The sequence below is a fragment of the Lemur catta genome, chromosome 2 (genome assembly GCF_020740605.2).
Source record: "Lemur catta isolate mLemCat1 chromosome 2, mLemCat1.pri, whole genome shotgun sequence".
NCBI lineage: Eukaryota > Metazoa > Chordata > Mammalia > Primates > Lemuridae > Lemur > Lemur catta.
Window position 1 is genome coordinate 23,697,977 of NC_059129.1, and position 24,811 is coordinate 23,722,787.

Here is a 24,811-nt window from a genome sequence, read left to right on the forward strand (position 1 = left end):
CGACTTTTGACAGAGCCAATAAGCGAGACGGAGATATGGGAAGTATTTACCGCCCCCGCACGGAAGGGGCGGGGCACAGTGTGGAAAGCAGCCAATGGACGGCTGGGGGGCGGAGCCCCTGTGGGAGCCGCAGGGGGAGCTCTCGGTAATTCCGGAGGCGGGTCGGGTTCTGCATCCATGGAGCGAGCTGAGGGCTCGAGGTGAGCGGGGCTTGCGGTCTACCCTGACGGTCGTCCTCTGTAAGGCCCACGGCGTTCCAGCCCCCTGGAAAGGAGGGGAAAATGGCCGAGGCGCGTGGCGAGCCCGCGGCGTGGAGTCTCCGGAGCGGCGTCTGCAGCGCTCCTCTGACCCGGTGCCCTTTGGGTGCACTTTGAGGCTAGGGTCGATCCCCTCTTCGCGTCCTGGGCTGGCGGCGGGATTCGGCCCGCTCCCGGGCAGGCCCTGCCCAGACGCCATCACGAGGCCGTGGACTTGAAGCCGGAGCATGAAATACCCGTAGACTGAATTCATTTCCGTTTTACCTGGTTTCTCTCTCTTTTAAAAAACTGAGGTTATTTTGGGAAGGAGGGAACTTAAAGGCATATCCTAATTTGCATAGCTGAACGGTTTTTTAAACTGCAGTGCTTACATATCTGCTCAAGTATGTGATTTTTGGCCAGCAAGCTACTGTCTTCGGGGTAGTGAATCTTCGGCCTGCACTGTTGTGTTCAATGTCAGATTCGTAAACGCAGATTTGCTGCCTGTATTTAAAGGTTGTAGCATCCCCCTCCTCAAAATAAATATCAGAAGTGAACCTGTAGGCCACGGCGTGTTGCCAAATACACACATTTTTAGAGATACTTTCCATTTTATGTGAGGTCATCTGCAGTTTCCCGTTAAAGACAAACAAGTGAGATTCATTGCAAGGTAGAATGGAGAGTAAAAATGGTTGCTCCTTTATTTCACAAGGGTTGATGAAAGGTCCACTATGCGTTAGATGCTATGGGAAATACCTAAGGTTTCTCATCCAGGGAGGCTCTTGCATTTTATTATACCCAAGTTATCAATTAAACCGTTTACTAGAAATTGGATTATTGAACATACGGAATTGGCCTGACAGACGAGGAAGAAGAGGGCAGTTTAGACAGAGACCTGCTTAGACACAGCTCAGTGTCTAAAAGAGCTTGTGATATTCAAGAAACAGTTGTTCACTGTGACTAAAATGTGGGGAACTTGGTGAAGGGGGGAAAAGGATTAGAGGGAATGCGTAAATGGGTAGATTGGGGCCTAATTTTGACTAGATTTAAACTTCATATAGTAGACAGTAGGGCACTGGTAAATTTTTAAGCAGAAGAATTATTTGACCAGATTTGTGATTTCAAAAATAACTCTGGTGGTAGTATGGAGGATAGATTGGAGTAGGGAGAAAGTGGAGACAAAACAGTTGTAAAATTCTTAAAACTGGTACAGCAAGAACTTTGAGGGCCTTTACTAAGGCAGCAGCTGGCAGCTGGGATTTGGAGAGGGGTTTCCAAGGCAACCGTTAATATTAGTATGTATGGGAATAGTTATTGTACAGCTGGTACCCAGTTTCTGAGATGGTTTTGACATAAACACTATTTCCCAGCATACTCTTGGTTTTTCAAATTATGCAAGAAATGTTGCATTCACTTTTCAAGAAAGAAGATCTCTTTGTCGCAAATGATTATGGTAGCTTGAGGGATACAATGTGTCTCCATATATGTGCCAGTATAACTAGATTTTAAATATCTATTGAATTTCAAGTGTGTATTCAGAAGTATTTTTGACAGATATTTAAGGATTGTAAAACAATGTTTATATTTATGAATAATAAAGAAGTATGTTAATATAAGTGAATAGATTAAACTCATAAGTTATTAACAGTGATGAGTCATTTCCTATATTCAAAATCAGGATGAAAATGCATGACTGAGTACTTGCTTTGTGTCTTGTAACTGATTTCTTTAGTACAGAACTTGCTAAGGCCATCAAACCTATTGATCGGAAGTCAGTCCATCAAATTTGTTCTGGGCAGGTGGTTCTCAGTCTAAGCACTGCCGTGAAGGAGTTGGTGGAAAATAGCGTGGATGCTGGTGCCACTAATATTGGTAAGTTTGGGAGAGTTTAACACCACAGGAACTAATCCATTATTTTATTCAAGAAACATTTGTTACTGTAATAAGACAATCAAGTGTTGATATACCAATAAGTTATTAAAGGTAGTGCCTATTATGTGCCTACTATTTAGGTAATAATAATAGCAGCTAACTTCTATTGTGTTCTTACTATTCTTACTTAGCAGGCATTGTGCTAAGAATTATACCTGAAATATCTCATTTAATCTGCAGAATAACTTTATGAGATAGGAGTTATTATCTCCATTTTACAGATGAGGAAATTAAAGGACAGGGAATTTACTTTTCTTGAGGTTATAAAGCTAGTAAAATATGATCCAGAAAGTCTGATTCCAGAGCTTGTTCTTGTTAATGACTGTGTTAAAATTATTCCTTTCAAAAGAAAGAAAAAACAAAACTGTTTAATCTGGGCTAGTAAATATCCAAAAGGACTTCAAAATAAAAAAAAAATGACAATAGTACATTTAACTAGAAGTGTAGTTATGGCTCTTAGATTTGTATTATATGTTATAAATAATGTCAATATAAAAGCTTTTAGCATGGACCAGTCTTTGAGAAATACATAAATGTATTAAATTTTTTAGATCTAAGGCTTAAAGACTATGGGGTGGATCTCATTGAAGTTTCAGACAATGGATGCGGGGTAGAAGAAGAAAACTTTGAAGGCTTAAGTAAGTTGAATTTTTCTAATCTTATAAGATAGTTGGATCAAATGTCTCAGTTTTGAGTAACATTATCTTAGGAAACAAAAACGCAGTTTTTTAAAACCAGTTACTTTGGTAGGTATTGTGTATATTCATTGCTATGTCACTTGAGATATCTTGGGCTTTACTTTACACTCTCTTTCAGCTCTGAAACATCACACTTCTAAGATTCAAGAGTTTGCTGACCTAACTCAGGTTGAAACTTTTGGCTTTCGGGGGGAAGCACTGAGCTCACTTTGTGCACTGAGGTGATACAATATTTTTATCCATTAACTTGACCCCTTATAAAAAATTGAAAAGTATAATTAGAATCATTATTGTTTACACTTTCCTATCTCAGTGTCTCAACTTCTGACTTGTTTTATCTAACTACCAGTCTAAGTGATAATACTTCTGAAATTTGAGCAATAAGTGAATGAAATGAAGCAAATGGTATTGTAAAAAAATTGTTACCCTTATTAAACCAGTAATTTCTCAATTATAATATAACATATAAATAATAAATTATAGGTACCATTGTTTTTTTTTTTTTTTGAGACAGAGTCTTGTTCTGTCACCCTGGGTAGAGTGCAGTGGCATCATCACTACAACCTCAACTTCCTGGGCTTAAGCGATCCTCCTGCCTCAGCCTTCCAAGTAGCTGGGACTATAGGCGGAAGACACGATGCCCAGCTAATTTTTCTATTTTTAGTAGAGACAAGGTCTCACTCTTTCTTAGGCTGGTCTTGAACTCCTGGCCTCAAGCAATCCTCCCTCCTTAGCCTCCCAGAGTGCTAGGATTACAGGTGTGAGCCACTGTGCTTGGCCGGTACCATTGGTTTTAATTTATTTTCCATTTTTAGGAAAAAAATTTAACCAAACCACTTATTTAATTATAGTGCAGATTCTAATTTTTATAAATAATTACTTATACATTTGAATTATTATATCTTTTGGATTCTTTTTAAAATTTTGTTAGAATGGTAGGAAAACAGATCTCTTTTTGTGAATAAATAAATTTTGAGATCCTTTATTGTTTTGTAGTTCAACCTAAAAAACTAAATCAAAGCTTTTATCAAGACAAAACAAAGCACTTGGCCTGGCGCAGTGGCTCACGCCTGTAATCCCAGCCCTCTGGGAGGCCGAGGCGGGTGGATCGCTAGAGGTCAGGAGTTCGAGACCAGCCTGAGCGAGACCCCGTCTCTACTAAAAATAGAAATAAATTATCTGGACAACTAAAAATATATATAGAAAAAATTAGCCAGGCATGGTGGCACATGCCTGTAGTTCCAGCTACTCGGGAGGCTGAGGCAGGAGGATCGCTTATGCCCAGGAGTTTGAGGTTGCTGTGAGCTAGGCTGACGCCACGGCACTCACTCTAGCCCGGGCAACAAAGTGAGACTCTGTCTCAAAAAAAAAAAAAAAACAAAGCACTTATAGAACTCTTTGTGTCACTGTCTTTTAGGTGTAAGCTTTAGGTTTTATGGTGACTCCTCACCTGTTTAAAATCTTCTTGATTACCTCAGCGAGATCATCATCTTTTTAAAGAAAATTTTGAGAGAAAGGAAAGTGAGAAAAAGAGTATTTAGTGTACAGCATTTGTGTGTCTCTAACTGAACATACCATGCCTCGCATTTTCTTACAGTGATGTAAGTATTTCTACCTGCCACATCTCTGCAAAGGTTGGGACTCGACTGGTGTTTGATCACAATGGGAAAATCGTCCAAAAAACCCCCTACCCACGACCCAGGGGGACGACAGTCAGCGTGCAGCAGCTCTTCTATACGCTACCTGTGCGCCATAAGGAATTTCAAAGGAATATTAAAAAGGTACAGGAAAGTTACAATCCTAGTTTTTAAGAGTATTGATAATATATGTATGACTAAAAGATTTACTAAAAATGTATACTCTTCAGTTGATTCTTTTCCCTTAATTTTTTGAGAAATGCTTCTTTCCATCAAAGACTTAACTTTAGGATGATGTACCCTTTTCTTTTCTCAAAAAGAGTCATCAAATAGTATTTATTAGATATTATAATAGAGAAAATGGGTCCTTTAAGAAATAACATTATTTTTGATTGTCTTTGTTTTTTGATAAGATGATTTCTCTTGTTTCCCTGAGAAATGAATTGTTACAGCTTTTATGGATTTGCGTGCAGGTGAAACAGCTAAATGTTGTATAATTGTGTTTAAAAAGCAGACTATAAAACTATCTATATTATATGATTATGGTTTTGTAAAACAAAACAGCTGGCCTAAATATGCATAGAAAAAGGCTGGAAGAGTAGATGCTTTAATGTTATCAGTGGTTTTCCTTGGATATGTGATCTCATGTGCTTTTTGCTGTCTTCCTTGTGTTTTTGTATTTTGTACATATATTTTTTATATATGTACATATATTTTTTATAATCCAAAAAGTTACTTAAACTTATGCAGCTAAAAACTTCTACTTGTAGAGCAATTTGTGATAATTTTAACATTATTAAACTTTACAAAAATAGAGAAAACTTATTTTTTTGCATCTTATGGTAGAAAATTAGTGTCTTAGAAAAATATAAGAATATAAAGTTTGTACTTGTCAGAGATGACCATTATTAACAGTTTGCATATCTTTTAAGGCCCCTTTTAATTTCATGTGTTTACAAGTATTGGAATAATTTTTAAGATAAATTCATAATACAATGAAAGCAAGTAATATAGAATATACAGCATTCAAGTCATATAGAATTGTATATGGTTGGAAGTTGAAATTGTCTCTGCCTACCCCCAAATTTGGTTTTTATCTTTTAGATTTTAAATGTGTATGTGTATATGTAATCATTATACATGTGTTTATATATTTTTTAAACAACTAGGATCATATTATCCATACTGCTGTATAACTGACTTTTTGCTTAGCATATTATCCTCTTTGGTCCATGCCTACTACCTTATTGTTTGTCATTCCACTATGATATGGACATATCATAATTAATTTAATTAACTCCTTGCTGATGGTTGCTTAGATTGTTTTAGTGAACATACTTTTATATATCTTTGTATGCTTGTGCCAGTCTTTCTACAAGGATACATTTCTAAGGGAGGGATTACAAGATCAAAGGGAATGTACTTTCTGATTTTTATAGCAGTGGACATAGAGCATCTGGAAGTGAGAGGAGTGTGGCTAGGAACCAAAGGCTCGGAGTTTTTGTTTATAGTATATAGGAAGATGCCTTTTCATAGGTCATTCTGTCAGTGATATTTGTGAAGTGGTATGAGAACCTTGAGTTTAATGTTATAACTTACCATGTAATTCCTGTAAGAGTAAAGTAATATTGAGTCTTGTGTTTGTGTTTTTTAAACAGGAGTATGCCAGAATGGTCCAGGTCTTACATGCATACTGTATCATTTCACCAGGCATCCGTATAAGTTGCACCAATCAGCTTGGACAAGGAAAACGACAGCCTGTGGTATGCACAGGTGGAAGCTCCAGCATAAAGGAGAATATTGGATCTGTGTTTGGACAGAAGCAGGTAGTGATGGCCAGTGCCTTAAGCACATTTTATTGCTCTAGTGATTGTGGCAGGTTTCTATTGCCCTTCCCAATAGAATAGAGAACAAAATCCAAGAATTGAATTTTTAAGTACCTATCACAGAAATTGTTTGATAGCTGGCAATTTTTTATTTTATTCTTCTAGAGAATGAAATGCTGCTTTTTTAAACTCCCTCTCTGAAAAAATATAAATTATTGTGGGCAGTTTGTTGATTATGCTTAAGTAAGAGCTCAAGTGTTTCAGCTTTCTAGTCTAAAATCCAAGTTATTATAACACTTTAAAGCATTTGTCAAGATTCTTTTAATTTCTTTGTGCTCTTAACATGGATAGCTTGACTAGGAAAGAAAAGAAACAAAACCCCTCATTATATCTTCTTTTGTTTTTTTTATTTGTCACCCCCATATCTTTTTTAAAGTTAGGTTCCTTCTGTCTTCATTAGGAAATAACTGTGATTCTTGGTTTCTATTTTAGTTGCAAAGCCTCATTCCTTTTGTTCAGCTGCCCCCTAGTGACTCCGTCTGTGAAGAGTACGGTCTGAGCTGTTCTGATGCTCTGCATAATCTGTTTTAGTAAGTAGATTGCTTCCAGGAAAACTACAGTCAATCTATTTTTTTGCCTGAGGCCTTTATGTATTTATTTATTTATTTATTTATTCTGTACTAAAAGTAGAAAAAACCTGAGGGTTTCTTTTTTTAAAGATAGTGATTTTAAAGCTTACAGTTTTTTGTTTTTTATAAAAAACCTTCAGCAGTATTACTGCTGAGAGAGGATTTATACGAAGGACTCAGTTACTTAATTCCAATAGTATTCTGGGTAACCGATCATTTCAGGGAGTTTCCTGTTGAGTTAGTCTTTGTTAAGCCTCTGTTTAGTTAGAATAACTTTTATATTATGTTATGTATAATTGACTTTTTTTGGGATCTGATGAAGGCAGTTCAGAATCATTACTTGTAAGAAAATAGACACTTCTGTAAGCAGGATTGGCCCTGTAAAGAACCGTATTGTTTGTTCTTGCTCCACTTGCTTTTGGCTTATGCCTGAAATCGCAAAGATGGAGATGCATTTCTTTATATTAAGCTGTTCTGATGGAAATGCAGATATCCATGGGGTGGATCTCATGTAGAACAAGCACTTTACCAATATGTTAGTAGATGTAAGTCTGCTAATTGGGAGCAGATTTTAAAAGAGAGGGGCATGTGGGCAAAGGTCCGGAATATAAGAGTTAGACTCTGTTGACAAACCAGTGGGGACAATACAAAGGTTCTCAGAACATGTTTGAAATGAGACCTACTCCTTACATGAAGGCCAAGGGCTCGGTAGGAAAGGTGAAAGGAGAGCTGAAACAAATCAATTCTGAACCCACTGCATTAATGCCTATGGTGAGTTTGCTGACTGTCGGGGCTTTAGAACATTCCAGAAGGTCTGGGCTCTTTCAGGATTCATCAGGATGGAGCACAGATACACGTGAACTGGAATAGTGATACTTACCAGCATGTTACCAGGTGTTTTGTTTTTCTTTCATTTTAAGAATGTGCCATGTGATATGTGTTTCTAATCCTTTTCACTCTGGAATCCTGCCCTCACTGTGTTAACATTGAATAGTGTCTCAGGTTTCATTTCACAATGTGCTCACGGAGTTGGAAGGAGTTCAACCGACAGACAATTTTTCTTTATCAATCGGCGGCCTTGTGACCCAGCAAAGGTATTTAAAACTTTTTTGTATTAGTTTATTCTTTATGCTTTTGACTTTTAATTTTCTTTATTATTTAATGACTTTTTCTGATATAGACAATTTATGTGGAACTTGGGACTTCGGCTTAGAAACATGGCTTTAAAATTATCTAAGTTTAGGCATTTTAAAACGTCTATTACAGATGGTTCCTGACTTCCGATGGTTCAACTTAAGATTTTTCTACTTTACGGTGGTGCAAAAGTAATATTCGTTTAGTAGAAACCATACTTCAAGTATCCATACAATCATTCTGTTTTTCACTTTCAGTACGGTATTCAATGAATTACATGAGGTATTCAGTACTTTATTATAAAATAAGCTTTATGTTTGGTGATTTTGCCTAATAGGTGAATGTAAGTGTTCTGAGCATGTTTAAGTTAGGCTAGGCTAAGTTATGATGTTTGGTAGGTTAGGTGTATTAAATGCATTTTTGACTTCCAGTATTTTCAACTTATGATGGATTTATTGGAAAGTAACCCCATCATAAGTCAAGGAGCATATGTGTACAGTTGTTTCAATCGTGTCCATGTTTGTGTATATACACATATTATACAAGTGAGTATGTATATAAATATATAAACACATTAATTACCACTATATTTATCATAAAAACTATTACTATTTGAAGAAAGTAAACATTTCAAAACATTCACTGTCATCTTTCAGTATAGACTGACCATATGGATGTGTTTTTTTATTTTCTGTCAATTTTCCAGAAAAATAAAGGTACAGATTACTTATGCCTCAAATTTAAACTTAACATCGTAATATGTTTACATGGGCTTTTAGTGGTTCTGTTTTGACTTTGCATCACCAGCAACATTGTACCTTAGTGATATTTTCTGTTTTCTAGTGACACTTTAAACTTCACTTGTATCTACTAGATGTGGTTCAACTTCTAAATTTTCAACCTATATTGTAATTACTGTGAGTTTGTAGTTTATCTCTAATGCCATTTAGTAATCTCATTATAATGGCTTATAAATATGTTTCTATGTACATTGGAATACTCTTTATGAATAGTTAAACTGTACCTGCATTTTATTAAAATTTCTTCAAGAGCATCTGTACGTTGGCAGAAGATTCAGTTTTAGGAGTCTGTGATTAAAAATATTCCTTTGGGGGGCATGAGGAAACTTTTTGGGTGATGGATATGTTCATTATCTTGATTGTGGGGATAGTTACACAGGTGTATGTACATATATGTAAAACTTATGAAATTATATACTTTAAATATGTACAGTTTATTGCATGTCAATCATACCTCAATAAAGCTGTTAAAAAAAATGTATTCCTTTCGTGGTTAGTTAGAATAGCATGTTGTCAGAACATTGAGGGAAGAGAACACTTACTCTTTTCTAATCTTTATATTTTGTGCAGGTCTCCAGGCTTGTGAATGAGGTCTACCACATGTATAATCGACATCAATATCCATTTGTTGTTCTTAACATCTCTGTTGATTCAGGTAAGTTTCACTGTGATTTCAGTGAAACTAGTGCCTTACTCCTAAAAGAGTAAGATGAAATTGTAAAACTCCGGTATGACTAGAACGAGATAACAGTTTATGGCAGTTTAATTTTGCTTTTTATACAGAAAAACTACTTTCTACTTGAAACTGTTGTATTAATTTTATTAGGAAAACCTGACTTTTTAATGTCAACAATGGGAGAAAATAGACCAAAATGTTCTCCCCAATTTTAAAAATAATTTATTTTATATAGATATTTTTCTGATTATTAAAAATTTTGTTTTATTATCATTCAGTATTGTTTCTACAAACTTAGAAATACACACGTGCATACCTTAAAAAATATGTGTACACACACACACACACACACACACACCTGTATCTTTTGGGGCGAAAAAATAATTTTGTGTCCTACTGTGTGAACATTTTTCTTCATGTTATTAAAACTTAATCAGAAACATGATTTTAATAGTTGCATTATAGTTCAATGCATGGTTATACTTTGATTTTTTAATTTTTATTTTTTTGTTGTTTGTTTTCAGTTTTTGGAAATTATAAATACTGTCCTTATAATTAAATCATTATCTACATCTTTAATTATTTCCTTAAGATAAATTCCTAGGAATAGAATTACTGAGTCAGTGAACATGATCATTTTAAGGCTTTTTCTGTGTTGCATTCTAGACATGTTGTATCATGTCTATATATCTACCAGCAATGTAGTAGGTATTATAATTTTTAAACTAAATGTAATACAGGATAAGACCGGGCACGGTGGCTTACGCCTGTAATCCTAGCACTCTGGGAGGCTGAGGCGGGCGGATTGCTGGAGGTCAGGAGTTCGAGGCCAGCCTGAGCAAGAGCGAGACCCTGTCTCTACTAAAAATAGAAAGAAATGATTTGGACAGCTAAAAATATATATAGAAAAAAATTAACCAGGCATGGTGGCGCATGCCTGTAGTCCCAGCTACTCGGGAGGCTGAGGCAGGAGGATCGCTTAAGCCCAGGAGTTTGAGGTTGCTGTGAGCTAGGCTGACGCCACGGCACTCTAGCCAGGGCAACAGAGCAAGACTCTGTCTCAAAAAATAAAAATAAAAAAAAAAATAAATTTAATACAGGATAAAATATTTAAGTTTGCATTTTTATTTTGTTATACATTTTTATGTATTTATTTCCTCTTTTTCTTTTCCAGTTGACCCATTCAAATCCTTGTATATTTTGTATGTTTAAAAAGTTGTTCATTTTTTCCTTATTTACTTGAAAAAGCTAATTTTATAATTTATGAATATTAATCTAGACACTAATGTTTTCAATAGTATTTTTGATAGGTAAAGAATGAAATAGTAGATGGGAAAATTTGTATTGTTAAAAGTGAATTTAAATGTAATAAGTGTGTTTTCTTTTTTGCCTTAGAATGTGTGGATATCAATGTTACTCCAGACAAAAGGCAAATTTTACTACAAGAGGAGAAGCTTTTGTTGGCAGTTTTAAAGACCTCTTTGATAGGAATGTTTGATAATGATGTCAATAAACTTAATGTCAGTCAGCAGCCACTATTGGATATTGAAGGTAAGAAAAATACTGTGTATAAGCTGCTTCTAAAACTTTTAGCTGCTGTGATACTTTCCTTATTTTCTCCAAAGTAAAGTTTTTTGACATGAAACAAAATCTTTAGATAGAGAGGATGTGTCACACACAGAAAGTGTGTAGCTAATCAATTTAAAAAGAGGCATGAGTGATCACACATAGGAGTATGCAGTGATATCTTTCTTGGACTATAATGGTCTCTAGTTCTTCTAAATTGGAAACAGATGACATAATATAAGATCCAAGATGAGGCTTGGTGCAGTGGCTTATGCCTGTAATCCCAGCACTTTGGGAGGCGAGAGGATTGCTTGAGGCCAAGAGTTCAAGACCAGCCTGAGCAACATAGTGAGACCCCCCCGTCCCCCATCTCTACAAAAAATAGAAAAGTTAGCCGGATGTGGTGATGCACACCTATAGTTCTAGCTACTGGAGAGGCTGAAGCAGGAGGATCACTTGAGCTCAGGAGTTTGAGGTTATAGTGAGCTATGGTGATGCCACTGCACTCTAACCTAGGCAACAGAGCAAGACCTTGTCTCAAAAAAAAAAAGATTTAAAATCTTTGTCTAAAGTATACCGTATGGGCTTCTTCAGGGATAATTTCCATTGACTGCTTTTTTTCCTGTGTAGGGGCTACACTTTCTTGTTTCTTTGTATGTATGTCTCATAATTTTTTTGTGTGTGTAGAAAACTGGGCATTTTAAATAATAGAATGTGGCAACACTGGAGGTAAGATTCTTTCTCTCCCCAGGGTTATTTGTTATTGCTCTTTGTTTACTGACTTTTCTGAAAAAATTCTGTTAAATCTCTATTCTTTATCATGTGGGGTCACTGAAGTTTCTGTTTTGTTAGCTTATTGATAGCTAATGAGTGGACAGAGATAACCTTAAATGCCTGAACTCAGTGAGTCTCCCAGTCTTTGCTGAGGGGCTCTGTGTGCCTGTCGGGGCACCCCTTCTACACCCGAGCCGGCAGTTGACCACTCTTCTTTAAGAGTTGCTATTTCTTGATCTCAGAGCTGAACGTTTCCTGCTTTCATAGAGCCTCAAGGTCAGCCAGAAGTGAGAGCTGAGGGCCTTCTCAGGTCTTTCCTGGGCATGCAAGTGGCCTTCTAGGCTCCCAGGTTTAAGTTGGAGCTTTTCAAAGCCCCTATGGACATCTCATTCCCAAGCTTTTCCTTTTAAGCTTTTTAAGCTTTTTTATGAGTCTGTATTGTTTGCCCACCTGTTATCCCGTGCCTCCAGGCTGTCATCCTGTCTAGACTCAGCTGTGTATCTTGAATAAACACTTCCCCAATTGCTGCAAGCCTCTCATTAATTTCCAGAGTTCTGAAAAAGTTAATTCTGATAATTTTTGTCAGTTTTCTCATTTTATGGAGCAGAGAATTTTTGGAGGCCTTTACCATTTCCCTGACATGACCCCTGTGCCGTCATGTTGAAATGAGAGTTGCCACAAAGCTGATTTGACATCTCTAATAATGTACACAATCATTATGTTACTTCCTGGTCATAAATCGTCAGCCATGTATTGAAGTAATTAGTTTTATTTTTTATTTTTTGGGTTTTTTTGTTTATTTTTTGAGACAAGGTCTTACTCTGTTATCCAGGCTGGAGTGCAATGTCATGATCATAGCTAGCTGTAGCCTTGAACTGCTGGGTTCAAGTGATCCTCCTGCCTCAGCCTCCCCCCTCAACCCCTGAGTAGCTGGGACTACAGGTGTGCACCATCACACCTGGCTAATTTTTTTTTTTTTTTTTTGAGGAGACATGGTCTCGCTATGTTACTCAGGTTTGTCTTGAACTTCTGGCCTCAAGCGATCCTCCTGCCTCAGCCTCCCAAAGTGCTGGGATTACAGATGTGAGCCACCCCTTCTGGCCTGGTTTTATTTTTTATTTACCCAAACCAAGTACATATGGGTCATCTGGGAGACCATGCTGGGCCATAGTTGAGCCTTAGCATCCTTTCCTTGGCAGAGGAAGAGTTGGCCATTGCCCCTTTGATGGCCAGGTTCACTCCTTTGGGTGGGCGCTTTCTTTAAGCTAGTAAGGCAAGCTGCCTGTAGTCTCTGTGTCCGTCTGTGGAGAGGTGGAGGTGGTGGGTACTCATCGTTGTGTCCCCAGTGAGGGGAAAGACCAGAGAGCTGCTGAGGAGGCTGAAACCAGGGTTTGGTGGAAAGCTAAGGTGATGGATACTCACCTGTTCCTCCCAATGAGAGGAAAATGCTCTGGAAGGAGATTTTGTAAACTGAGGGTACCAGGAGCCACAAGCCAGGGGTTTGGAGAAGGGTGGGAGACAGAGTGGGAGCAGAGGGGCCTGTCCTGATACTTCCTAGCACCCCAAGGGTGGGGAGAGGTTGACTTGGAAGATGGCGGCATAGGCTTCCGTTGAGGGCCATAGTGGACAGTTCTGGAGAATCAGAGGACGTGGTGGAGGTACAGGCCCCTGAGGGGTTGGGTGAGGCTGCTGAGTTGGGGAAGAGGAGCACAGAAGCACCGACACTTGTGTGGTGCAGCTACTGACTTATATGTGGAAAGGCCACACCTCTCCTGGCTGTTCTCTGTGCGGCACGTGGTGGAGGATGGTGGGCAGCACACACGTCTGTGTGGAAGGGGCTAGTGGTGGCATCTCTGCGCTCGCTCCAGGACACGTAGCCTGAGAGGCTGCCCCATAAAGAGAAACTACTCAGAACATCTGTGCATCTTGAAGTGTAGTTGAATCAATGCCTTTTAGCCATTTTATTGAAGTATAACAATCACACAGGAACAGACATATCATAAGGGTATGGCTAGTAAGTGTATCAGCCCTGAGACCAATAGCACCCACAGAACCACCCTTGTGTGCCTTTTCAGAACTAACCCCCAGTGGAACCACTTTCCTGACTTCTAACAGCATAGTTTAATCTGTTTTTACTTTGAAGGTTTTAATTTGAAGTCAATTCGGTCTGTACTTTTGGGATATGCTGCTTTTTTTTAGTATTTTGTTTGTGAGCTTCATCCAAGTCATGTATGACCATTCATTCATTTATTTGCTGTATAGTAGTATTCCACTGTATATTCAAATATCACAGTTTTGTTTATGGGTATTTGGGTGTTTCTAGTTTGGGGCTCTAATGAAGAAAGCTGTCCTGAGCGCCCTGATGCGTGTCTTTGGGCGAGCACAGGTAGGCACTGCTGATGGGAGTAGCTGTGCGGGGTCGCAGGTGTGCATCCAGTTAGATTTAGGAGGTGCTCCCAGAGTGTTTTACAAAGCAGTTGTACCAGTTTCACTACCAGCAGTATTTAAGCATTCCTCTTGATACTGATCTTTTGTGAACATTTGTTTCTTTAATTTTACCCATTCTGGTGAATATATTGCCGCATCCTCTTGTGGCTTTAATTGTATCTCCTTTATGATTAACATTCAACAGTGTCCCTGTGTCTAATTAGCCATTTGGATCTCCTCTTTTGTGAAGTACCTGTTCACATAAAAATATCCTGTAATTAGATCAGGCACAGTGGCTCACACTGTAACCCTAGCACTCTGGGAAGCCGAGGCAGGAGGATCACTTGAGGTCAGGAGTTGGAGACAGCCTCAGCAAGAGCGAGACCCCATCTTTACTAACAAAATAAAAAAATAAAAAGGAAAATAAATTAGCCAGGCAACTAAAAATAGAAAAATAATTAGCCAGGTGTGGTGGCACATGCCTGTAGTCCCAGCTACTCAGCAGGCTAAGGCAGGAGGATGCTTGAGCCCAGGAGTCTGAGGTTGCTGTGAGCTAAAGGCTGATGCCACGGCACTCTAGCCGGGCAACAGAGTGAGACTCTGTCTCAAAAAAAAAAAAAAAAAAGTCCTGTAATCCCATTTTAGTACAGTCCATGATATTCTTCTCTCTTCGTGTTTACTTAGGTAACTTAATAAAAATGCATGCGGCAGAAATGGAAAAGCCTCTGTCAGAGAAGCAGGAGAATTCCCCTTCGTTAAGGACTCAAGGAGAAGAAAAAAGGGCAATATCCATCTCAAGACTGAGAGAGGCCTTTTCTCTTCGTCACACAACGGAGAACAAGTCTCAGGACACGGAGGAGATTCCTGAACCGAGACGGAGCTCTCCAAGGCAGAAGAGGAGTGTACCATTTTCTAGGGCTTCAGATCCCGTCTCTGGCAGAGGCTGGCCGGTCCCTCCGGAAGAGGTGGTGGGCTCTGGCAAGGGCCCTGGTGACCACGTGGACAGAGCAGAAGTGGAGAGGGACTCGGGGCACGGCAGCAGCACTTTAGCTGGCTCGGAGGGAGGGTTCAGCACCCCAGACACGGACAGTCACTGCAGCAGTGACTGTGGAGCCAGCTCCCAAGGGGACAGGTTTTCACAGGAAAACATGGAATCCTGCGAGAAATTATCTGAAACTGACCATCATTTTTCCGACGTGGAAAGCCATTTAAACCAAGAAGATACTGGACATAAATTGAGAGATTTGCCCCAGCCAACTGATCTCTCATTCTCAAATACAAAACGTTTTAAACAAGAAATTCCTTCAAATTCCGACATTCCTGAAAAGTTAGTTAATACTCAGAACAGGTCAGCGTCTCAGGTTGATGTAGCTGTTAAAATTAATAAGAAAATAGTGCCCCTTGACTTTTCGCTGAGTTCTTTAGCTAAACGAATAAAGCAGTTACATCGCCAACAACAGCAGAGTGCCGGTGAACAGAATTATAGGAAATTTAGGGCCAAGATTTGCCCTGGAGAAAATCAAGCAGCAGAAGATGAACTAAGAAAAGAGATAAGGTAAGGTTTTTTTCTTATGAGTGTTTTTGTCATGTTAGTGATTGGTCATTTTGAGTGAAGCACGGGCCGATCCTTAGAGACTCAGCATCTGCTCCTCTGGGTGTCTTTTGCTGTCTTCATTCTCACTCTACGCTGACGGCATTGCTGCTTGAGGCTTGGGTATGGCCCTGTCTTGGCACCAGAATCCGTGCCTGGTTCCCATTGCCTATCAAGACAGTCTTACCTGGGGGCTTCCCTGTACCAGACTCAACGCATCCCACACGGACTCACCCTCCCTTCTCCTTGCCAGGCTACTCTTGAACTCCTGGCCACAAGGGATCCTCCCGCTTCAGCCTCAGGAGTAGCTGGGATTTGAGGTGTAAGCCACCATGCACAGCTCAGATGCTGTTTTTTATAATAGGAGATAGACCTACCAAAGACCCTGCAGACTTGGGTCTTTAGGCCAGTACAGGCTCTTCCCAAAGGCAGTCTGCCTGGGAAACCAGAGCATATTCAGATAGTTCTGGGAGAGCCTGGAATCAGAGCCAGGGGAGGAGTATTGGTGCCAGTTACCAGTTTATTGAGTGTCAACTCCAAATCCACCCTTCTTTGTCTTGCTTTGCAATCCTGGAGGCTGGACCATGTAAGCATTTCTCCTAGTGCACTGCTAGAATTTATCAGTAGAGGGCACTCGAGAGACACGGTAAGTCAAAGCAGAGGAGGCATCTCTCTCCTTGTTTGTGGGGTGCCCTTTTCTTTTTCCTCCTGGAGTCCCTGTGTTGCTCACTCAGGCAGAGTCCCTCCATCCAGCAAGCTGCAGCCACTCCTGCTCCAACAAGTTCTGAAGCTCAGCTTCAGCAGATGAGGGCCTCTTTTGGGCACTTCCCCTCATCCCTAGAGGTAGTAGCATTTGCTGTTCCTGTATTTTTTAGTTTAGTAGTTAGCTACCTTTCACTAGTTCATAATACTGTATTATAAATTTTCCTTGTTCAAATCACTGGTGTAGTTTTTGTCTCTTGATTGGACTCTGACTGATAGGGAATTGGTACCAGGAATGGTCCCAGGAGACAGACACGCAAAGATAGGATTGTGGGATTGGTTTGGCCATGACTTGGGCTTAAGCTCCGTGCTGAGCTCCTTGCCAGTAGGAAATAGGGGGGTTAATACTGTCAGCTGTGGTTGATTGTGATGAAGCACCAACTGAAGCAAGTGCCCTGGGTGCTGCAGTGCTGCTGCCAGAGTGACAGGTACCAGCACTGTGGCGTGGGGTGGATCTCCCTCAGGGTGCTGGGGCACTTACCAAAAGAAATGACAGTCTCAGCTCAAGCCACCGTCTGAGAACCAGAGCACTCTTATTCTTACACACTGTTGGTGAGAGTGTAACCTTTTACAGATTTCCTATTAAAATGAAAAACGTACATATTGGAATTCTACTTCTAGGGATTTATCTCACAGAAATATGCCTACAAGTGAGCAGGTTTATGTACAGAAATGTTTGTTGCAGCTTTGTGTGCATTACGGAAAATTGGAAACAACTGAAATGTCCTTCAGTAGAAAATTTGTCAAATTGTGGTACATCCATTCAGTGGAGTCCTATATGGCCATTGAAAGGAATGAAGTAGATACATGTACGGACCTGAAAAAAATATCTCAGGTGCATTAAGTGATGAAAGTAGGACAGTATGAAGAATTAAGATTCCGTTTTTGTATTTTAAAATTTTTTAAAAATTCATGTGTAGACAAAGGTCTAGAAGGATATATATCAAATTGTTAATAGTAGTAACTAATGTCATTTCTGGAGAATTGGATGAATGAATAATTAATGTTATCTTTAGAAAGTGGGATTGTTAGGGACTTTATATTTCTGTAGTATTTGATTTTTTTTATTATAATGTTCTGTTATGTAAATCAGAAAAATAATCTTTTAAAATATCTGATAATTGACATTTTCTGTATGCAGTAAAACAATGTTTGCAGAAATGGAAATCATTGGTCAGTTTAACTTGGGATTTATAATAACCAAACTGAATGAGGATATCTTCATAGTGGACCAGCATGCTACTGATGAGAAATACAACTTCGAGATGCTGCAGCAGCACACTGTTCTCCAGGGTCAGCGGCTTATAGCGTAAGTTCATTTCAGTGTTCAGAATCTTCAGTGTTGATTCCCAAATTCCCCCCCAAATTTAGGATCTAATGGCTTATGTATGTGTCTGTATAATGTGTAGGGGTTTTTGCCATAAGTATTCATACAGCAGATTTTTTAACTTTTTACATCATAATATTCATAGTTAACATTTATTAATTGCTTCAACAGTGCCTGGTCTATTATGTGCCAGGCACTGTTGAAGCAATTTATGTGTATTAGTTCATTTAATCCTTGCAAACCTATGAGGTAGTTAATCTTACTATCACTGTTTTACAGGTAATAAAACTTGAGGCAAACACAGGTTAAATAACTTGTCCCAGGTCATAGAGCTAATGTGTATCGAACCTTTTTAGCTCTTAAAAAATGTTGATCCCTGATGGGCCAGAAAATCCTTTTGATAAAGGGTAGTTTCTAGTATGTAGCATTTATGTAGAATTTATGTGTTCTGAAAGACAGCACAGCCTGTGTGTCAGTCTTTATCTATAGTAGAGCAATTTCAGTGGCTAGTCACTGCAGAATTTGGTATTACTCTTTCCTTTGCCAAATTGCATGTTTCACACTGATAATTTGACAACGATTTGATGATACGTCATGTGAACCAGAAGTATATTGTTAAGTAAAGTTATAAGAAGAGGTCATGGATTTTCATTTAGGAAATTAAACTACATGGAGAAGTAAACTCAGATCCCAACAGAAGTAGATTGGCATGGAGAAATGTATTGCCAAGCAGTCATTTCATATGACTGTTATAAACAAAAATATATAAAAAATTTTATATAATGAAAACAAATATATTTTCCAGCTGGGAAAATATATCTGGCTTACTAAGTACTCTATTTCCTGTGGAATGCATTAATTGTTTTTTGTTATTTTTTTTTTTTAAATTTTCAGTAGGGGTAAATGGTAATAGTAAAGACATTAGTAAGCTACTTTGTAACACTGAAATATTCCTGCTCCACTTACAGAGGTCTTTTATTTTTTAGCCATCTGGCATAAGTAACGTCTCATCTGTGGCATTTCAAGTTGACCCAGGTAATCACAGGCCACTTTGGGTCCCAGATGGGCCATACTTCAAGATTAAAGGATAAAGACTCAAATTTCATCCAGCTTTACCATGCCCTGCATAGTCTGATACTGTTAACCTCTAGCTTTTCCTGACCCCTCTTTTTGTTCCCTGTACTTAAACCACTCTGGCAATCTTTCCTTCTTGGCAGGCCTGATGAATTGCGGTATGGCCATTAGGAAGAATGAAGTAGATCTTCATGTGTGTCTCTGGAAACATAGGTCCATCATAGGGCTTGGCACAGATTGTTGTCTCTGTCTGGAACACTTGTCCTGCACCTACCTATTCCCCTCCAAGGACACTTCCTCAGAGGACCCTCCCTGACACCAGGGTTAAGTCTCACTTGCCGTATGCTCGTATGGCACTGGGTGTCTTTTCTTCCTGATTCTTGCTGTTGTTCATAGTCATAATTGATTTGCTTCACTGTTTGATCAATGTCTTTATTCCCCACTAATCTGTTCCAGGAGGGCAGAGACCGGGTCTGTGTTTGCTCACCATGGTATCTCCTGCCTTTAGCAGTGTTTGTCTTACTAAGCACTTGGTAAATCCAGTAGGAGAGATGGATGGAGATATAAAGCAGGTAGAGGAAGCAGGAAGAAAGCAAAATAAATGCTATCTGTTCATTCTGTTCTGTTCATTTTCAAGTGCTGGTAATGACCTGATCCAGCTTTTCAAATTATTTTTATTGTGAGGAGGAAAAATAGCATCTTTTTAATACTGTCATCCTTCAGGAGAAGATCCAAAAACAAACCAGGTCATTGGAGTAAGATGGAAGATGGAGAAAAAAGCAAACTACTTTTGTAGCTACTTTAACTTCTGAAAAGAACTTTAAGAAAAAGAAAATTGAAAGGATCTCTTCAGGATGTTTTGTGACACTTAACTGAATCATGGAAAGGCACATAGCTGAATGGTGTTGGTTTTCATGTTTTTGGGAAATGAGTTCAGAGTATCACAGTATTCCTGTTTTGGTTTCATTTCTGCTTTATAGTTAAATGTTTGACTTCAAGATATGGTTTGAATTTCCTCTCTGTTTTTCAGACCTCAGACTCTCAACTTAACTGCTGTCAATGAAGCTATTCTAATAGAAAATCTGGAAATATTCAGAAAGAATGGCTTTGATTTTGTTATTGATGAAAGTGGTAAGTTTATTAATTAGGACTGTAGAATCATGTCTTTTTAGAGCTGAGAACAATCTTTGAGGTCATATAGATCAATTCTTTTGTAAGAGATAAAACAGGTTCCCCAAAAAAGCATTCTGTGTCTGCCCTCTCTTTCAAATGTACATTATAAGTAGCACTCAGATGAAAGGCATTTCTCAAATAATGGGTTTTTCTCAAAATTTTATTCTTTTAGCTCCAGTCACTGAAAGGGCTAAATTGATTTCCTTGCCAACCAGTAAAAACTGGACCTTTGGACCCCAGGATATAGATGAACTGATCTTTATGCTGAGTGACAGCCCTGGGGTCATGTGCCGGCCTTCCCGAGTCAGGCAGATGTTTGCCTCCAGAGCCTGCCGAAAGTCTGTGAGTAAAGAAAGCTCGTCTGCTCAAGCACGTGGTCCGAGGAATTTCTTGGTTTATCTCCTGATTCGGTCAAGGGTTGTTAAATGCTTTTATATTTGCTGTGGGTCATTTTACATAGAGAGCCATGTCGTTCTCTGTCAGGATGACATACCAGCTGAGCGTGTCTGTGTTATCTGGGACCTCTAACTCATAACCATTGCTCTTTCTCTGCTTCTGTTAAGCAGTGTTGTATCTTAGAGCTTTCATTGATTCCCTGCACAGTTAGCTATTCGTGCACCTTGTTTGTGGACCCTGTGGGTAATAGCAACTTGCATAGATAGAGGTTTGCTGCTGCTGGGCCTGGGTGACTCTGTGCAGGATTCTGCAGAGTCATTCAGTTGGCGAGTGTCTCACAGGATGTGTGGTCACTGCATGTTGTATCACTGCTGCCGCTGGGATTGGTGTTGGAAAGTGGTAGCAATGGGTGGGGATCAGCCTGATGTCCAAGGAAAGTAAGTGACTTTGTTTCACCTGCCATTAGGAGAGGGCGGGACGCCCTTCGTTTATTTATCCCACAGATATTCCTTGAGCCCCTGCTGTGTGGCCTGCCCTGCTCCAAGTGCTAGAGACACAGAGGTTACAAGGCAGCTGAGGTCCTTGCCCTTGGGGAGCATATAGTTTGGTGGGGAGGAATAGGCAACAAACATAAACGACACCCTCAGATACCAGTAAGTGCAGTCAAGAAATTGAAACAGTATGCTGAGGCAGGGAGTGACCAGAGAAAAACAAGGTGACCAGGTGAGGTGGTTAGGGAAGAGCATCTGAGGGGGTGGCATCTGAGTTGCCACTTGAAAGGTAGGATTGAGTAAGAACTTGCCAAGTGGAGGAAATAGCAAGCGTAAAGGCTCAAGGCGTTTGAGCCAAGCCAGGGCTGACCATGTGCCTGGAGAGGGGACTGCAGTGGGCAGAGCAGAGGACAGAGGACAGCCGTGTAGCATCTTGCATGTCATGGTCAAAACCTGGGAGTCTGTGCTGCATGTGGCGGGAGCTGCTGGGGAGGGAACAGACAGCAAGAGGTGCTGGGACTATAGGAGGGAGAGGGCAGCAGCAGGGTGACATTTGGGGATTGGCTGGATCAAGAGTGCTGTGTGGGACATGGTCTATTTGGGATCCTGTTAGACTTTAAGTGGGGATCTCTGAGAACAGTCGTGTGAATGAGTCTAGAGCTCAGGGGAAATGTCAGGGTTGGAAATAAAATCTTAGGTGTCATTTACAGCCATGAAATTGGATACAATTATGCAAGGGCAGAGCTTCATTAGAAGAGAGCCCAGAATCTGACTTCCAGCTGCAGATATTTCTTTGATAAAGAACTACTGTTAACCTTCTAATCCTGGAGTCTCTGAGGCTGGCCTGGACCAGTAGCCAGGCATTTCAAAAATCTGGGTCTCAACATGATTCAGAGGCCTGTGCAGCCAGAGGCTGCTCCTTCCTCCTGCCCTGGCAGATGCGTTGTGCTCCAGCCCTTCCTCCTCGGTCTCAGGTGCTGACCGTGGGCCTCTCCTCAGTCGCTCCCTGCCCGCCCTTCCTGCCGTGTCTCTTGTGCACCACTCCTTCCAGTTCCACAGTCACTCTGGACCCTTCCCGTCTCTGTCCTGTCTGCTTGCCGACCCCTCCGCTGGATTTGCCACCTCTGCTCTGCACACACCTACCTGGCTCCCCCCGCGTGCAGGCCCCGCCCCCCACCCAACTGAAGTAGCCTTTCCTGGGCCCTCCTGGGTGCCATGGTCTCCGTCCTCTGTTAACTTGTTTATTGTCTGTCTTCCTCCAAGCTGGCAGAGCCGTGCTCTTACCCTGCCCCTCAGACTGTGACTGGCACGTGGTGGGCACTCAGTGTGCTGCAGGAAGAAGGAGGGTGACAGATGGGTTCAGGCTTGTCTCCTCTCCCCATTGCTCCTTGTCTCTTAGGGTCTCAGATTCTCTGGCTCGCTGTGGAGTCTGTCCCTGTCCCTCTCCCTGCCAGAGGGGGATGCACGCCGTGGAGCCAGCAGGGCCAGGGCTGGAGAGGGAGAGGCAGGAGTGCTGTTGCGTGGAGGGCAGGCCAGAGCCTGAGGAGAGGGAAGTGACACACAGTGACACATGTGCCCATCTAGGGAAAGAGGGTCCCAGGAGTGCTGTGGTCATGAGGCAGGTGCTTGCTTAATGGACTTGTTCAAGAGGAAGGGGGTGGCAGTGCAGCTCAAGTGGGGGAGGGAGGGATGCATGTCTGGAGGTACAGGCAGGCCAGTGAGGGCCAAATCAGGTGACAGACAGGGGTCTTTTATTCAGGTGAGAGGGGAGAGCTGTGAAGAGGAGTGATATGACCTGACAGACCTTTTAAAATAATCCCTGGCTGCTGAGCAGAGAGCAGCTTGTAGAGGGTGGGGGCAGCAGGGAGGCCTGTGAGGAGGCTGCTGCCGCTGCCCCGGGGAGAAGTCTGCGCAGCTGGGATGGAGGTCGTGGCGGAGCAGCTGGGATGGAGGTCGTGGCGGAGCAGCTGAGAGTGGTTGGGTGTGAACAGGTGTAGTCAGTGTCTCGAGTAGAGGTGGTGCCGCCATGAAGGAGCCAAGGGGGGCCTGGATTTCACATAATGGTGGGGGGCTGAGGTACTAGATAGAAGGTAGGGTTCTTGGGGGAAGATTTTTCAGGCCATGTGGTTTTGAGTTGTAATCTTTTCCAGCCTTATTTTAGAGAGAGATGCTTCTGAAGAGTTGCTTTTCTAACAAAACCAATAAAACTTTAAATTGTTGTGTCTCGTACTCAGGTGATGATCGGAACTGCTCTTAACACAAGTGAGATGAAGAAACTCATTGCCCACATGGGTGAGATGGACCACCCCTGGAACTGTCCCCATGGAAGGCCAACCATGAGACACATTGCCAATCTGGATATCATTTCTCAAAACTGACATTTCTAACTGTATGGAATTATGTGTATATATCTATTTGGGGTTTCAAAATTAACCTGCTGCTTAAAAAATAATGTACCAGATCCATTTAAAAATGATCTTGAGAACCTTTTCAAACCATGTGGAGCATTGCTTGTAATACTTTTTGTTCTACATTTGTGTGTGTGTGTGTGTATATAGACAAGAACATGTTTTACAAAAATAAGAAGAGCACTTTGGAAGTTACCCAGGCCTCTGCTCTGGCTGAATATATTTTAGTCTGCAACTTTTAGCCCTTGATGATAGTTAAATTCATATTGGTTTAATTTTGTAAATGTAAAATTATGGTCCTTTTGGGATAGTGGTTCTCAACCCTAATGCACATTAAATTTTAAGAAACAAATCATCCAAAAAACTCAAGGGCCATTCTCTGCCCAGCTTGAAGGAAACGACTGGATGGGGCTGGGGTCACTATTTTTAAATGTTCCTCTGTGTGGTCAAGGTGGCAAATTGCTGTTCTAGGCAGGGAGAAAGAAAAGATTTTTTTTCTGTAATGTAATGCTGTGATCTGGTTTCCTCAGTAACATTTCCTTGGTAACATTCTAGTTACCGACCCTGACTGGTACTGGAGATAAACAAATCTCTGTCCGTCTTGTCAAATAGTGTTTCATGGACTCTTGTCCTATTTGAACTGTGCCAAAAAATGGAAGTAAAGATGCCCAGTGTGGAGTACAAATGGAGGTTGGTGCACAGTGATGACAAGTGTGGGCCTCCCCACTGCCCTCTGGGGAGCAAGGGCTTCCTCGGATGGAAGCAGACGGTAAAGTAGTGACTATTGCCATGTGTTGTGACAAGCGCCACGCTGGTGTGCATCTGCGGGAGCTCATGTGAGAATCACGAGAACTCTGCAATTGGGAATTGGAGGCAGGATAATGGCCCCCAGAGACAGCTGTGGCTTAATCCCCGGGCCCTGTGAATACATCACCTTACGCAGTAAACGGGTCCCTGCAGATGTGTCCGAGTTACTGGTCTTGGGATGGGGAGATTATCTGGACTGTCTCATGAGTTCTTCGGAGTGGAGGACCTGTCCCAGCTGGCCGGAGAGATGACACTTGTTGGGTTTTGAAGGTGGAGGGAGGCGCAGAGCCAAGGAACGCAGGCGGCCTCTGCAAGCAGAAGCGGAACCGGACTATCTCCTGGAGGCTCCTGGAGGAGCGAGCCCTGTCACACTGACTTACTGGCTGTAGGATAATAAATGTGTGTTGCTTCAAGCCACTAACTTTGTGGTACAATTTGTTTACGGCA

The 24,811-nt window shown here is 40.8% G+C and overlaps 1 protein-coding gene across 5 annotated transcripts; it reads left to right on the forward strand.

Annotated features, from left to right (window-relative positions):
• Positions 1-67: 67 nt before the first annotated feature.
• On the forward strand, positions 68-24,781 carry PMS2 (PMS1 homolog 2, mismatch repair system component). 5 transcript variants are annotated; one of them, XM_045541274.1, is made up of 15 exons: positions 68-200; positions 1,974-2,108; positions 2,720-2,806; positions 2,985-3,087; positions 4,464-4,647; positions 6,162-6,329; positions 6,822-6,919; positions 7,953-8,052; positions 9,463-9,547; positions 10,964-11,119; positions 15,020-15,890; positions 17,830-17,997; positions 20,120-20,220; positions 20,435-20,604; positions 23,384-24,781. In XM_045541274.1, the coding sequence occupies exons 1-15, from the start codon at positions 95-97 to the stop codon at positions 23,525-23,527; spliced, it is 2,676 nt and encodes an 891-aa protein (XP_045397230.1). In that variant the 5' UTR covers positions 68-94; the 3' UTR covers positions 23,528-24,781. The 5 variants fall into 5 exon arrangements, with proteins under 5 accessions (XP_045397230.1, XP_045397233.1, XP_045397232.1 ...); XM_045541275.1 differs by having other exon boundaries at positions 77-200; positions 1,969-2,108; XM_045541277.1 differs by lacking the exons at positions 20,435-20,604; positions 23,384-24,781 and adding an exon at positions 19,002-19,050 and having other exon boundaries at positions 20,120-20,180.
• The last annotated feature ends 30 nt before the right edge of the window (positions 24,782-24,811 follow it).